The 13,652-nt window shown below is 38.7% G+C and overlaps 1 protein-coding gene across 3 annotated transcripts in view; it reads left to right on the plus strand.

Annotated features, from left to right (window-relative positions):
- The window catches only part of ELP1 (elongator acetyltransferase complex subunit 1), a 56,318-nt gene that overhangs the window by 9,221 nt on the left and 33,445 nt on the right, over nucleotides 1–13,652 (plus strand). For all 3 annotated transcript variants that reach the window (XM_081152069.1, XM_081152070.1, XM_081152068.1), the window contains exons 3-10: nucleotides 3,017–3,169; nucleotides 4,746–4,827; nucleotides 5,143–5,223; nucleotides 8,237–8,322; nucleotides 9,643–9,739; nucleotides 10,097–10,187; nucleotides 11,240–11,363; nucleotides 12,323–12,416. In XM_081152069.1, the coding sequence (XP_081008195.1) occupies nucleotides 3,017–3,169; nucleotides 4,746–4,827; nucleotides 5,143–5,223; nucleotides 8,237–8,322; nucleotides 9,643–9,739; nucleotides 10,097–10,187; nucleotides 11,240–11,363; nucleotides 12,323–12,416 (808 nt within the window). The remainder of the gene's footprint in view (nucleotides 1–3,016; nucleotides 3,170–4,745; nucleotides 4,828–5,142; nucleotides 5,224–8,236; nucleotides 8,323–9,642; nucleotides 9,740–10,096; nucleotides 10,188–11,239; nucleotides 11,364–12,322; nucleotides 12,417–13,652) is intronic.

Raw genomic sequence — 13,652 nt, forward strand, 5'->3', positions numbered from 1 at the left:
TCTGGAAATGCAAGGCTGGTACAATATTCGCAAATCAGTAAGTGTGATGCATTACATAAACCAAATGAAGGATAAAAGTCATATGTTCATTTCAGTAGACTCAGAAAAAGCCTTTGACAAAATGAAGCACCCATTTTTGATAAAAACTCTCAGGTAAATGAAAATAGAGGGAGCATATCTCAACATTATAAAGGCCATACAGTGGAACCTCTGTTTTCTAATGTAATCTGTTCTGGAAGACCGTTCCGAAAACTGAGGGATCCACAGCCAACAGCTAGGCCTCAGGATCTTGCACTCAGCGGAAGCTGTGTGGCATGTTCAACTTCCGAGGCATGTTCGAAAACAAGCATTCCAGGTTTACAGCGTTCGTAAACCAGAGTGTTCGTCAACGGAGATATTTGAAAACCAAGGTACCACTGTATATGACAGACCTACAGCCAACATCATAGTGTGCAAAACTAAAAGTGTTTTCCTTAAAAACAGGAAAAGACAGGGTTGTCCACATTCACCACTTTTATTTAACATAGAACTGGAAGTCCTAGCCACAGTGATAAAACAAGAAGAAAAATTAAAAAGCATCCAAATTGGAAAGGAGGAAGTAAAACTGACATTATTTTCAGATGACATGATACTGTACATAGAAAACCCTAAAGAGTCCACAAAAAAGCTACTAGATTTAATAAATGAATTCAGCAAAGTGGTAGGATACAAAATTAACACCCAGAAATTGATGGCATTTTTATACACCAATAATGAACTCTGAGAAAGAGAAACTAAAAAAACAACCCCATTTACCATTGCAATGAAAAATAAGAAACCTAGGAATAAGAACATAAACTTAACCAAGGAGGTAGAAAACCTATACTTGGAAAACTATAGGTCACTGAAAAGAGATATAGAGGAAGATATAAACAAGTGGAAGCATATACTGTATTCCTGGATTGGAAAAACTAATGTCATTAAAATGTTCATGCTACCCAAAGCAATATGTAGATTCATATCAATCCCTATTAAAATACCTTCAGCATATTTCACAGATCTACAACAAATATTCCAATAATTTATATGGAACCAAAAAAGACCTTGAATAGCCATAACAATCTTGGGACAAAGTTGGAGGGATCATAATACCAGATATTAAACTATATTACAAAGCCAGTGTAATCAAAACAGCTTGGTACTGGCACAAGAACAGGCATCTAGATCAATGGAACAGAGACCCCAGAAATCAACCCATGCCAATATGGTCAACTAATATTTGACAAAGGAGGCAAGAGTATACAATGGAGTAAAGACAGTCTCTGCAGTAAATAGTGTTGGGAAAATTGAACAGGTACATGCAAAAAAATGAAACTAGACCACCAACTTACACCATACACAAGAATAAATTCAAAATGTTTAAAAGACTTAGAAGTAATTCATAGGCAGTAAAATCTCAGACGTCTCACATAGCAGAATTTTGGAAGATAAATCTCCTAGGGCAAGGGAAACAAAGGGAAAAATAAGCAAACGAGACTACATCAAAGTAAAAAGTTTCTGCACAGCCAAAGAAACCATCCACAAAATGAAAAGGGAACCCACTGTATGGGAGAACATATTTGCCAATGATACATTTGATAAGGGGTTAATTTCTAAAATATATAAAGAACTCATACAACTCAGCAAAAGGAAGACAATCCAATTAAAAAATGGGCAAAAGACCTGAATGGATACTTCTGCAAAGGAGACCTACAGTTGACCCACAGACATAGGGAAAAATGCTCAACATCATTAATCATCAGAGAGATGCAAGTGAAATCTACCATGAGGTATCACCTCACACCTGCCAGAATGACTACCATCAGTAAGTCAACAAACAAGTGCTGTTGAGGATGTGGGGAAAAGGGAACCCTAGTATACTGCTGGTGGAAATGCAGAGTGGTGCAGCCACTATGGAAAACAGTATGGAGTTACCTCAAAAAATTAAAAATGGAACTACCGTTTGACCCAACGATCCCACTTCTAGGAATATATCCTAAGAATCCCGAAATACCAATCAGAAAAAATATATGCACCCCTATGTTCATAGCAGCATTATTTACAATAGCTACGATCTGGAAATAGCCAAGTGCCCATCAGTAGATAAGTGGATAAAAAAGCTGTGGTACATTTACACAATGGAATACTATGCAGCTGTAAAGAAGAAGGATCTCTTACCCTTTGAGACAGCATGGACCTATAGATTGTTATGCTAAGCGAAATAAGCCAGTCAGAGAAAGACAAATATCACATGATCTCACTTATGTGTGGAAATCTGATGAATAAAATAAAGTGATGATCAAATAGGTCCAGAGACATGGTAGAATGGAACAGACTGACAGGTCTCAGCGGGAAGGTTTGGGTGGGTTCGAAGAGATTAACCAGAGAACTTATATGCATATATGCATAGCCCATGGACACAGATAATAGTGTGGTGAAGGCCTGGGATGGGGTGGAAGCCAGGCAGAGGGGTCACAGGGGAAGTAAGTGGGGAACATTTGTAATAACCTCAACAATAAAAATAAATTTTAAAAAAGAATAAACTGTCACATATTCACAACTGTAAACCTACTTTTGCCCACCTCCGTATATTTTTAAAAGCTCTTTGAGTTGATTCTAATATCTTCCATTAATTATATTTTGCTACTAATGTATTTTAGGTGATTAATTTATTAGTCCCTTTCCTCCATATAATAGAAATATTAGGAAACCATAGTTATTAGCTTCATGTTTTGTTGGACATTTTTAAAGAGACCAGGCTTAATTTTGTTTTATGTTTGCTTGCCAGAAAGGTTGCATTAAGTATTTTTCTTGTTAAAGATAGGGTTCTGAGAGTCCTAAAGTGAAAGATTTCTAGATTTTAATCTGGACAAAACATTTTGAAAGCTTTTATATTATAAAATAAGCATTAACAAGTATTTTATTTCTGGCAATGTTAAGAATTGTTCTTGAAAATAGAGATTGGCTTAATTTGCTTGTGTGTTTGTTTTGATGAAAGGTGAGAAATGAAATTCGTTTAGTGGCAGAAGGCTTTCTCCCCGAGGATGGAAGTGGCTGCATTGTTGGTATTCAGGACTTGCTGGATCAGGAGTCTGTGTGTGTGGCCACAGCTTCTGGAGATGTCATACTTTGCAATCTCAGCACACTCCAGGTAAGTGTAGGAGTCCATTATGGAGGAAACCTCAAGCATCCTCAAATAAGATCTTATTTTGCGTAGAGGTCCAAAAATTCAGGAGCTGTATATTTAAGCATTTTTCAAATTAGAGTCTTTGCATTGTATATTTCTTTACAAAAAATTGTTGGCTTGGCTTCGGCTATAATTCAGGATTCTTTAAAACTCAGTTTTATGTACTGCATTTGTTAATCAGAACAATTACAACTTGGGGAAAAAATCCTGGACATTCTTGTGTGGGCAGCTCACCTCTTACCAAACTCTAATTTTGAGTTGTAACCTATATTTCTCAATGAGAAAGTCTTTGAAATATTTATTATTGCCAGAGGAGATAGATTTCAACATTAACCTCTTTCTCTACTCTAGCATAAGGTTGACTTTCTGGATTTATTTCCTTACCTTTTTAACAGCAAGAGTTTCACACTAAACCTGTCTGATTCTTTTTAAACTTTTTCGATTCCTCCATTAGTTGTGATCTCTTTAACATTGATCATGCAGTCAGAGTTATAGTATTACTAATAATATAATAATAGTAGTAGCTGACATTTATTCAATATTTACAATGTTCCAGGCACTTTGTCAAGTGCTTTTCATGCAAAATTTTATTTAATATTCACTGCAATCTTATGAGGTATATTGTTTTCCCATTTTTTAGAATTGGAGGAAGTGAGGCCCAGTGAGCTTAAGTAACTAGGCCGAAGTCATACAGTTACCAGAGGGGATATGAACCCTGGCAGTCTAAATATGACACCTTCACTTTTAACCATTCCATTTAGTGCAATAATAAACCTTACTTTTAGTTTATGATAAATACCAAATTCATGAAGTACAACTTAATTAGTATTTCTCATGTTTTAAAGGTATGCTTTTACTTTCAAAACATTTTGTAGCATTTTTTCCCCTGATTATTGAGCTCCTCCTGTCCATTGATTTAATCAAATGGTGCTGATTCTCCATATTTGTGGCTTCTCAGGGTCTGCAAGACAGAACCCATGTTCTTTATAAGACTTCTTACTATCTGTTCCCCAAATCCCTTTTAGCTTCAACCCTCCCCCACCACTCCTGTGTGCATATATATATATATATATATATATATATATATATATATATATATATAGTGCTCTACTTACAGCTCACTTTTATGGCTATTTTTATAATTTTGTGCCTCAATACTGCATTTTCCCCAGATCTCTTTTTCCTGGCCCTATTGTCACCCTTCAAGGCACCTTTCCAGAAAAGCTTTCCTCGACTCTCCTGGGCCACTAGTGATTACCTAATCTGAGCCCCCACTTAGTTCCCAGAAACCTCAGTTATAGTACTGATTTCACTGTAGAGTTCTCTTTTCATCTCCATGAGACAACACTGGGAGGAATGGCGTGTCCATAGTCACGTCCACTTCCTGTGCCCTGTGTCATGTCTAGCGATACTGAATAAATGCTTCTTGAATAAATTCACATTTGTGTGTTTTGCTTTTAATTGTTTTGATTAAGGTTGTAGTAAATATTCACTGAGACAGTGGGGTTTTGAAATCTTTATTTTTCTCTGTCTGTCTCAGCTGGAATGTGTTGGGAGTGTAGCCAGTGGTATCTCTGTCATGAGTTGGAGTCCTGACCAAGAGCTGGTGCTTCTTGCTACCGGTAAGCTTGTGATTGTTCTCATCTGACTTTTATAAAACATGTCTCCTAATATCTTCCAAATTTTTTCTTTGAACAGTTATACCAGCATTATACTTTGGAGAGGACATTTATGTTAGCTTACGTATATAAATAGTGGGGAATAAGCACCACATCAAAAGCACTTTTTTTATGAGAGTCAAAACATTATGAATGAATTCTGTCTGCCTTGTTCTGACATAAACTCCTCCACGCCAGCTCTGTAGCTACCAGTGCCACTGATACCTGTGGAATGGCAAATTTGTTAAATGAAATCATTCTTGTTTGTGCCCCTCCAAGGTCAACAGACCCTGATTATGATGACAAAGGACTTTGAACCAATCATGGAACAGCAAATCCACCAGAATGATTTTGGTGAAAGTGAGTATAGCTTTGTTTGGAACATTCTGTAACCTGAGGTTCCACTCAGGTTTGATCCTTTTCTTGCACACTAATATCCATGTCATAGGCCCAAAGGACTATGATGCCTGATCACCCAGTTCCTTTAGCCCACCCCCTATCGTAAAAGGCATACCTCTGATGCCTCTCGAGTCTCAGAGTTGGCTTTGTCAATAACCTGGGGGATAGAAATCTGCTTGGGGTCACCTAGATAATGTTGCCCAAAACCCAGGAAAAGCTTAGGCTGGAGGTTGATGAAAGGGACTGTACACCAGCTAGAATGAGGAGAGCATTTCTGGGATACGACTTTGGGGACAAAAAAAGAAGTCAGATAGAAGGCTGATTTTTAACTTTTGCTAATGTCTTACCTCATGCCTTCTTGTTCTACCAACTCTGAGAAGTCATTTAGAAAACTGTTACTTGTTTATTCATTCAAAAGTAATTTATTTGTTCAGTAATAACCTTTTGAATAGGTATGAACCCAGCAGTGTTTGGTCCTGTGGATAATTTGGCATTTCTCTTAAGGAGTCCCAATAGTTTAGTAATTACTTGATGTGCAGGTATTAGGGTAGCATAAGGGAAGGAAGGGAGTAATGGAGAGAGAGGACTTCTCCAATGAGGTGACTTGAGCTGAGTCTTGGCTGAATTGGTGTTGGGTAGATGAGGGTTGAGGGCAGGGAAGTGGTCCAAGTAAGTGAATAAGCCCATTCCAAGGCAGGGTGTTTTCCAGAAGCCTTTGACATATGGCTTATTCAGACTATGAATACTTAAGCATTGATACTTGGCTGGACATTGAGTGTGGAATGAAATAAACAGGATGGATTTTGATTAAGTTTGGTAGGGAATTTGGACATTGAGTTACAGGTGATCAACTATTAAAATTTTGATAATGCAAGATAGAGTGATTTATACAGAGGTGATGTGGTAAGAAACTGCTATAGGAATACCGGTGAGGGATAAAGAAGGTGGGTGTGGGGCCAAAAGAGGAAATAAATTCAGGAAAATTTTGATTCTCAATGAGGATGGGAGTACAATGTTTGGAATTATCTGAGAAACTTTTTTGGAATATATGTGTATGGTTCCTCTCCTGCCCTAGCCAGTTTGAGAAATACCAGTTTAGAAAGTGAAATAAGTAGGCTTTGGGTATGTAAGGTGAAGAAGAAAGTTTAATGGGACTCCAGCCAGTAGCTCAGGTGGTGGGAATAAAGATGCCAGGATCTGAGAGGGAAGTTGGGGAAGTGCTGGTCTGTAAGGGGTAGGTGGTGAGTTCTGTTTTGGGTTTGTTTCAGGGCCATATGACATCACCATATGAAGTAGTCAAATAGGAGGGCCTGAATCATTGGCAAGTAGGAATCTACAATCTTGGGAGTAGATGAACTTGCTCAGGGAGCAGGTATGGTACTGGAAGAGTGCAGGATCCAAGGTGGAACTCTAGGCATCCAGCTTTGAGGACAGTCATAGAGATAAACAGTACCCAGAACACCCCTTTAAAAAAAAAAAAATTTTTTTTATTGATTTCAGAGAGAGGAAAGGAAAGGGAGAGAGAGAGAGAAACATCAATGGTGAGAGTGTCATTGATTGGCTGCCTCCTGCATGCCCCCGACTGGGGATCGAGCCCACAACCCAGGCATGTGCCCTTACCAGGAATCAAACCCCGATCGCCTGGATCCTAGTTCAATGCTCAACTGCTGAGCCACGCCCAGCTGGACTACCCAGAACACCTTTGCATGGGAAAGTGTCCTGAGCCTGGCTAATCCCACCCATTTTTTCAGTACAAAACAATCACTTGTGAAATGGTGGACAGATATTTTCCCTCTAACCCAGAGGTTGACAAACTTGCTCTGTGAAGGGCTAGATAGTAAATATTTTTAGCTTTGCAGGTCATGTGGTCTTTGTTGCAACTACTCAGCTCTGCCGTTGTAGTGTGAAAGCAGTAATAGACAATACATAAAGGAAAAGGCACGGCTGTGTTTCAATAAAAGTTGATTTGTCGAAGCACATGCAGTCTGTAGTTTGCTTATCCCTGCGGTAGCCCCATCACTTACTGTCTTGATCCCACTGGAAAAGTTCTCTTGCTTCACACCTTGGCCCTTTGTCTCTCTGTGGAAATTTTGGGGTGGAAGCCTAGGTGTGTGCACAGAATAGCACTGCCATTTGTACCCAGCAGCAAGGTATGCTTTGAGGTGCCAGGTACTTGGATGTGCCCATGCAGAGCAGATAGAAAATAGTCATGCTGACCCATAATTTATAGAAATTATAAACAGCCCCGCTTCATCAGAATCAGGACCAATGGTGGGAAGGAGGTATTGAGTCCTGGACTGGCCAATGCTTTGAGGGACATCTCTGTAGTACCTGTTTGCAGGTGGATACCAGATCCTACTTCCAGGAACAGGGGCTGCATTGTTTCAGCAGTTCTGACTTCATATTTTATGTAAGAGAAGCATTATGATTTAGAAAGAACCTCTCCTGGAAGGCAGATGTCCTGGGTCCTAATTTTCGCCTCTGCCACGAGGGGTCTTAGTCTCTGTCTGTGTGAGGGGTTGAAGTCCATAATCTACAGTCCCTTTCACTACTACCAGGGAGGCTGGAAACATTTAGTGAATTGAATGCTTATAATTGGAATTTTATTCCCAGTTCTTATTTTGAGTTTTATGTCTTGTTATCAGTGGACATATTGTGTAAATTCTTCATGTTTGATTCTTCTTATTGTAAAGTGGGGATGGATTGCTGAGTGTCATCAAGGGAATTTAGAATATAAATGATTGCAGTAAAGCTCTTTCCAAAATAGGGACACTTCAGAGTCTTCAGAATCACATGGCATATAATATGGAACATAAGTTTTTCAAATATTGACTGTTGATCAATTTATTGAGAGGTCTCAGAGCACCCAAGTAATTACCAGTCTCCAACGTCTTAAAAACTAGCAATGAAACTTTCATTTCATTTCATTTAGTGCACTGATTGTCTTGCATGTTCTCAATCACTTGTTCTCTAGGCAAGTTTATCACAGTTGGATGGGGCAGGAAGGAGACCCAATTCCATGGATCAGAAGGCAGGCAAGCGGCTTTTCAGATGCAGATGGTAAGGATGAAGACACTTGAGTGGAACAAATGGAATTTCTGTCACCCACCAGGAGCCCTTGGCATCCAGTTAGAGGCTAATAATAGACAGATGCCTTGTGCTTTAGTAAAACTGAAGCTGTTTAGAAAACTTCAGGGAATGAGTCATCTTAGAAAGACCCTTCTTTCTTTTTTAATGCCAAGTTGCTTCGTCATTTTTTTTTCAGTGTACAGAATAATTATAACCAATGTTCAGTTTAAAAAATAAATCACAGGTAGAAATAAAACACTGTGAATCCCTTCCTAATACAGAGAAGGAATTGTTTTTATACTTTCCCTACATATGTAGATGTTAGGTAGCTTTTCCTCTTGGGTGAAACTTGTTGTTTTCCTTCTTTCTGGACACATTTTGAAGATAGAGCTACAGGATTTATTAATAATAGATTGGGTGTGGGTGTGAGAGAGTGGAATTGAGGATAATTTTGGGCCTGGGCAAATGGAAGCATTGTGTGTATATGTAGAAAGTTCCATGAGCTGCCGCCCTTCTAGGATAAATGAGTCAGTAATACACTGCCTACTATTTACATTTTTCATCCTTCATTATTTCTGGCTGCATTTTGTGACTCGTATTTCATCTCTTAGCCCTGCACTAGAGGAGGTTTGTGTTCTATACGGTGGGGCAGTTTCATCTAGAATAGATCTCGTTAGGCTGCCAGTGTATTCCCTGGTGTGCAGACTGTGGCACTAGCACCAATCTTACTTAGTCACAGGAATGGGATGGTGGCTGCTTGGATGGATTTGTACCCAACCCTGCAGAGTTGGTTTCCATCTTGAAGGCCTTCAGGATTGAGATAAAAGTGGCACTGGAAACCTTCCTTCCTCTTGGACCATGAGCACAGAACTCTTCCGTGTTCTCATCATTGCTGCTGCCTTTATTACCTCTGGCTCAGCTCTTCTGTGTGCTGTTCTGAAGCTTATGCAACAAATAAAACTGTCTCATATTTAGACAGACAACATTTATTCTCATGTTGTACTCACCTGGTAGATTCCTCAACTTACTGGTATTACTATCTAGATCTGTAGCTCTTTTCCCCTGTTGTTTGGAGGCTGCTTAAAATTTTTTTTTTTAATTCCCAAAGAAGGATTATTTTTTAAGTTCTTTTCTGTTCATGATTTCTGCACCTAAGGGTCCTTTTATCAGAAGAGTTCCTGAGGTTTTTATGAAGCTGGTTTTCTAGACAGCTTAACCTCATATAAAAGATTGACATTTAATAGCCCGAGGCTTGTTTGATTCTGGGCATTTAAGGCCCCCAGTGACATTTGTCTTTCATCATCTCTTTAGCTTGAGTCTGCTTTGCCCTGGGATGACCAGAAACCGCAAGTCACCTGGCGTGGTGATGGACAATTTTTTGCTGTGAGTGTTGTTTGCCCAGAGACAGGTATGGAAATAAATTGCAGTTAAAAAAAATTTTTTTTACATTATTAAGTTCAGGAAAGTTGTTTCTCTTTTTCATTGAGGGTTTTCTTTTATTATATATATGAGGTAAAGATACGTTTCTTCAGATGTTAATGAATTTAGAGCTAAGAATCAGAAGAGTTCTTTGAGGCTATTTTATCCAGCCTCCTACCTGTTGGACACAAATTTTTAATAAGATTAATTGGCTTTGTAAAACTATGACAAATAATTTTTATTAATAAGGGAAGTGTTTAAAAAGTCTAACTTGACAACATTTATTGTAATGCTTTAAGTTTGTTTTTCGTTTTGTTTTGTCCTTTCCCCTCTACCTACTGCATAGGGGCTCGGAAGGTTCGAGTGTGGAACCGTGAGTTTGCTTTACAGTCAACCAGTGAGCCTGTGGCAGGACTGGGCCCAGCTCTGGCTTGGAAGTGAGTGGGAGAAGAAAACTCCTTCCTCAGAATTTCTTGGAACTGGGGTAGGGGTGGTGGTACCTGTTGAATCTGGGTGTTTATATAAAACAAAAAGAGAATTACTTTTTTCAAAATTTGGCTGTAAGCCTGCATGTTTCTTTCTTTTTTAGTTCCCTGAAGTCTGACTTCAATTTGAATGGTAGATTCTGAGCTTCTTTACAGATCTCATCATTCCAAGGCCCATTTTGTAGGTTATAGGCAGGGTCTCCATGAAGCCATTGTATAAAACAGAAAACAGTGCTTAGAAGGGCAGTCACAGTCCACACAGCTCTGTAGGGCAGTGGAGCCCTGGTAGGACTAGGAAGAGGGCTTCATTCCTCTGCACAAACTCCCTCACTGAGGGGATGTGTTTGCGAGGAACCTGCAGGCTGGATTCAGGCCTGATTCTCCTCTTGGCCCAGCAGCCTGTGTGGTCACAGCCTGCCTGCAATTGCAGCCGCCCTGATTATAGATAGAAGAAATGTCTCATCCGCTGACTCAGTGGCATCTGTTACATGCAAATCCACTAGGTCTCTAGGTCTTAGACATATTGTTTTCCACCAGTATATGAGTGACAGTTGGATGATAGAGCAAAGAGAAAAATGTAGTTGAATTAAAACCTAGAGATGATGTGATTGAGAAGTCTTTAAAAATACCTGCCTGTGCATGGAATGTTTGCTGAAGTTATCTACTTGAAGGAGAAATAGGTTCCGGTTTTATAGGACATTACACATGGAATAATTTAAAGAATGTATTGTTTTTTTAAAAAGTCACCCAAGTGCAATCTAAATCTGAGGCTTTGTGGACAAATGGAGGCTTTGTGCAAGTTAGGCAAAGGCATTCTTTCCTCTGGGCAGGTATAGCCTCACACTAGGGTGACTGCTTACCAAAAGAAACATGGAATTTAAAACTTCCTTGGATGCTTGTTTTTGTTTTTGCTGAAGAAAAAAAAATCATTTCTCCTAATTTTATCTTGTTTCAAGCCAGCTGCATACACTTGGGAGCCTTCTAATACACTTATTTGCTTTCAGGCCCTCGGGCAGTTTGATTGCATGCACACAAGATAAACCCAACCAGCAGGATGTGGTGTTTTTTGAGAAAAACGGACTTCTCCATGGACAGTTTATGCTTCCTTTCCTCAAAGATGAGGTGAAGGTAGGTGCCTGAGTTATTTCACCATCAAATTTAGAGGACTTTCCATAGCTGTAGAGGTTTATATTTGATATGGGTGTGTAAATAGAAGCTCCAGTGTAAATAGCAATAGAAATAATGGCTTCTTATAACTGAGTTTTATTTTTGTTTTTTTCCTTAAAAAAGAGAGATTCTTTTTCTTAGAGATTTTTAAAGAAAAATGGCATTTCTTTCCCACCCTATATAAAGCATAGACAGGAAATAGAAATGCTAGTTTTTATTGTTTATTTTGAAAAAATAATTTTCAAAATTTTCAATTTTTCCAGTGATAAAGATGCTTGTCATTTGTAACATTTAAACCTTAGGCAGCTTGTGTACCATTATCATATTTGTTGGAGCAGATACACATCCAGTGGTAATCTTTAATTAAATACACTAGAAGTGGAAAGAAGAGGTTAATGAACTCCCATGTACCTGTTATTTGTAAGATACCAACATTTTGCAAAATTATTTTTATCCACTACTCTCTGGCCTACACACATACGCACACATTTTTATTTCCTAGAATTTTTTAAAATGTAGAAATGTATTTTTTGTATTTATTTCTAACAGTTAAGAACATTTTTCTTTAACCATAAATAACCACAATTACGTTATCACATTTTACAAAATTAGTAATCATGCCTCAGTATTATCAAATCTCCAGTCCATGTTCAGATGTTTCTGATTGTCTAAAATGTCACTTGCATTCAGTTGTTAAGTCTCTTTTAATCTTTAAGCATAATGTATCTTATAAAGTCCTCAGCATATAGTGGCATATTACACAGATTTGTTTAATGACTCTGTAGTTAATAATTTACAGCTAGGGGTCACCTCCAGGAGTGGGATTATTTGGTTTGGGAGAGCAGGTAATTCAGCTGTCATAAAGATTTTGAAGTAAATACATAGTTAAAGGACAATGACAGGCCTTTTTTCCCTGCTAGGTAAATGACCTGCTCTGGAATGCAGACTCCACTGTGCTCGCAGTTTGGTTGGAAGACCTTCAGAGGGAAGAAAATTCTACTCTGAAAACCTATGGTAATAACAGCTGCATTGTCTCTGCCTTTTGCCCCATCAAATGTATTTGGAAGTAGAAGATGTGGAGTTGCCCTTACTCCTTCTGCTTAGTCCTGCAGTGGAATCAGAGATGACGGAGGGGGGTAGATGGAAATGGGCGAGTGGCTAGGTTTTGATTATTTATAGTTTCAGTCTTGCGTCAGTTAGGGCTCTGTAGAGAAACAGAATTAGGGCAGGCCAGCAGGCTGGAAATTCAAGTAGGAGCTGATGTTTCGGTCTTGTCTGAAATTTATAGGACAGGCCTGCAGTCTGCAGACTGGCAGAATTCTACATTATGATGCCCACCTTCACAGAGTATGAGCACATAGAACTTACCAACTCACTGCTAGGGAGAAGTACTGCGGTAGCCAGGTTAGAGAACTAGGTTAGATTTGCTGCGATCGCTGAATTAAGAATTAGTGAGCAGGGAGATGTTTAAAGAAAATAAATTTCATAATATAATCAAGACCTCCATTTATATGTGTCATCTGTCTAATAAAGGTTAGTTTTGACATGATTAGGTCTTTTTTTTTTTTTTAGCTTTATTGAGATATAATTGATATATAATTTTACAGTGTATGATTTGATACATGTAAGATCAACTCTCTTAGCAACTTTCAAGTATACGTTACTGCATGGTTAGCTATAGTCACCCTGCTGTACATTAGATCCCTAGAGTTTATTCATCTTATAACTGAAAGTTTGTACCCTTTGACCAACATCTCCCCATTTTCCCCACCCTCCAGGATGAGGTCTCATGCTTTTAATGTATGTTGGAAAAGATAATTGCTTGCAGATCTCCTTTGGACAGCTAAGTCGCAGTTAACACCACAGAACCTTGCACATAAATGCATGAGAGCACCTTGGAGAAAATAATAAGCATCTTTTTTTTAATAAAAAAAATATGCCTTTATTGATTTCAGAGAGAGGAAAGGAGAGAGAGAGAGAAACAGCAATGATGAGAGAGTCATTGATTGGCTGCCTCCTGCACACCCCCGACTAGGGATCGAGCCCGCAACCCGAGCAGGGGCCCAACCAGGAATTGAACTACGATCTTCTGGATCATAGGTCAGTGCTCAACCACTGAGCCGTGCCAGCTGGGCAATTATAAGCATCTTAAGCTTAATAGAATATAGTGATGCTAGTCCAGTACTTTTGGATTGAGTTTTAACCTTTTTTCTAAATCTTTTATGAAAACAAACTCACTAGAACACTGTC

Source organism: Miniopterus schreibersii (assembly GCF_964146895.1).
Source record: "Miniopterus schreibersii genome assembly, chromosome: 11".
In the NCBI taxonomy this organism is placed as follows: Eukaryota; Metazoa; Chordata; class Mammalia; order Chiroptera; family Miniopteridae; genus Miniopterus; species Miniopterus schreibersii.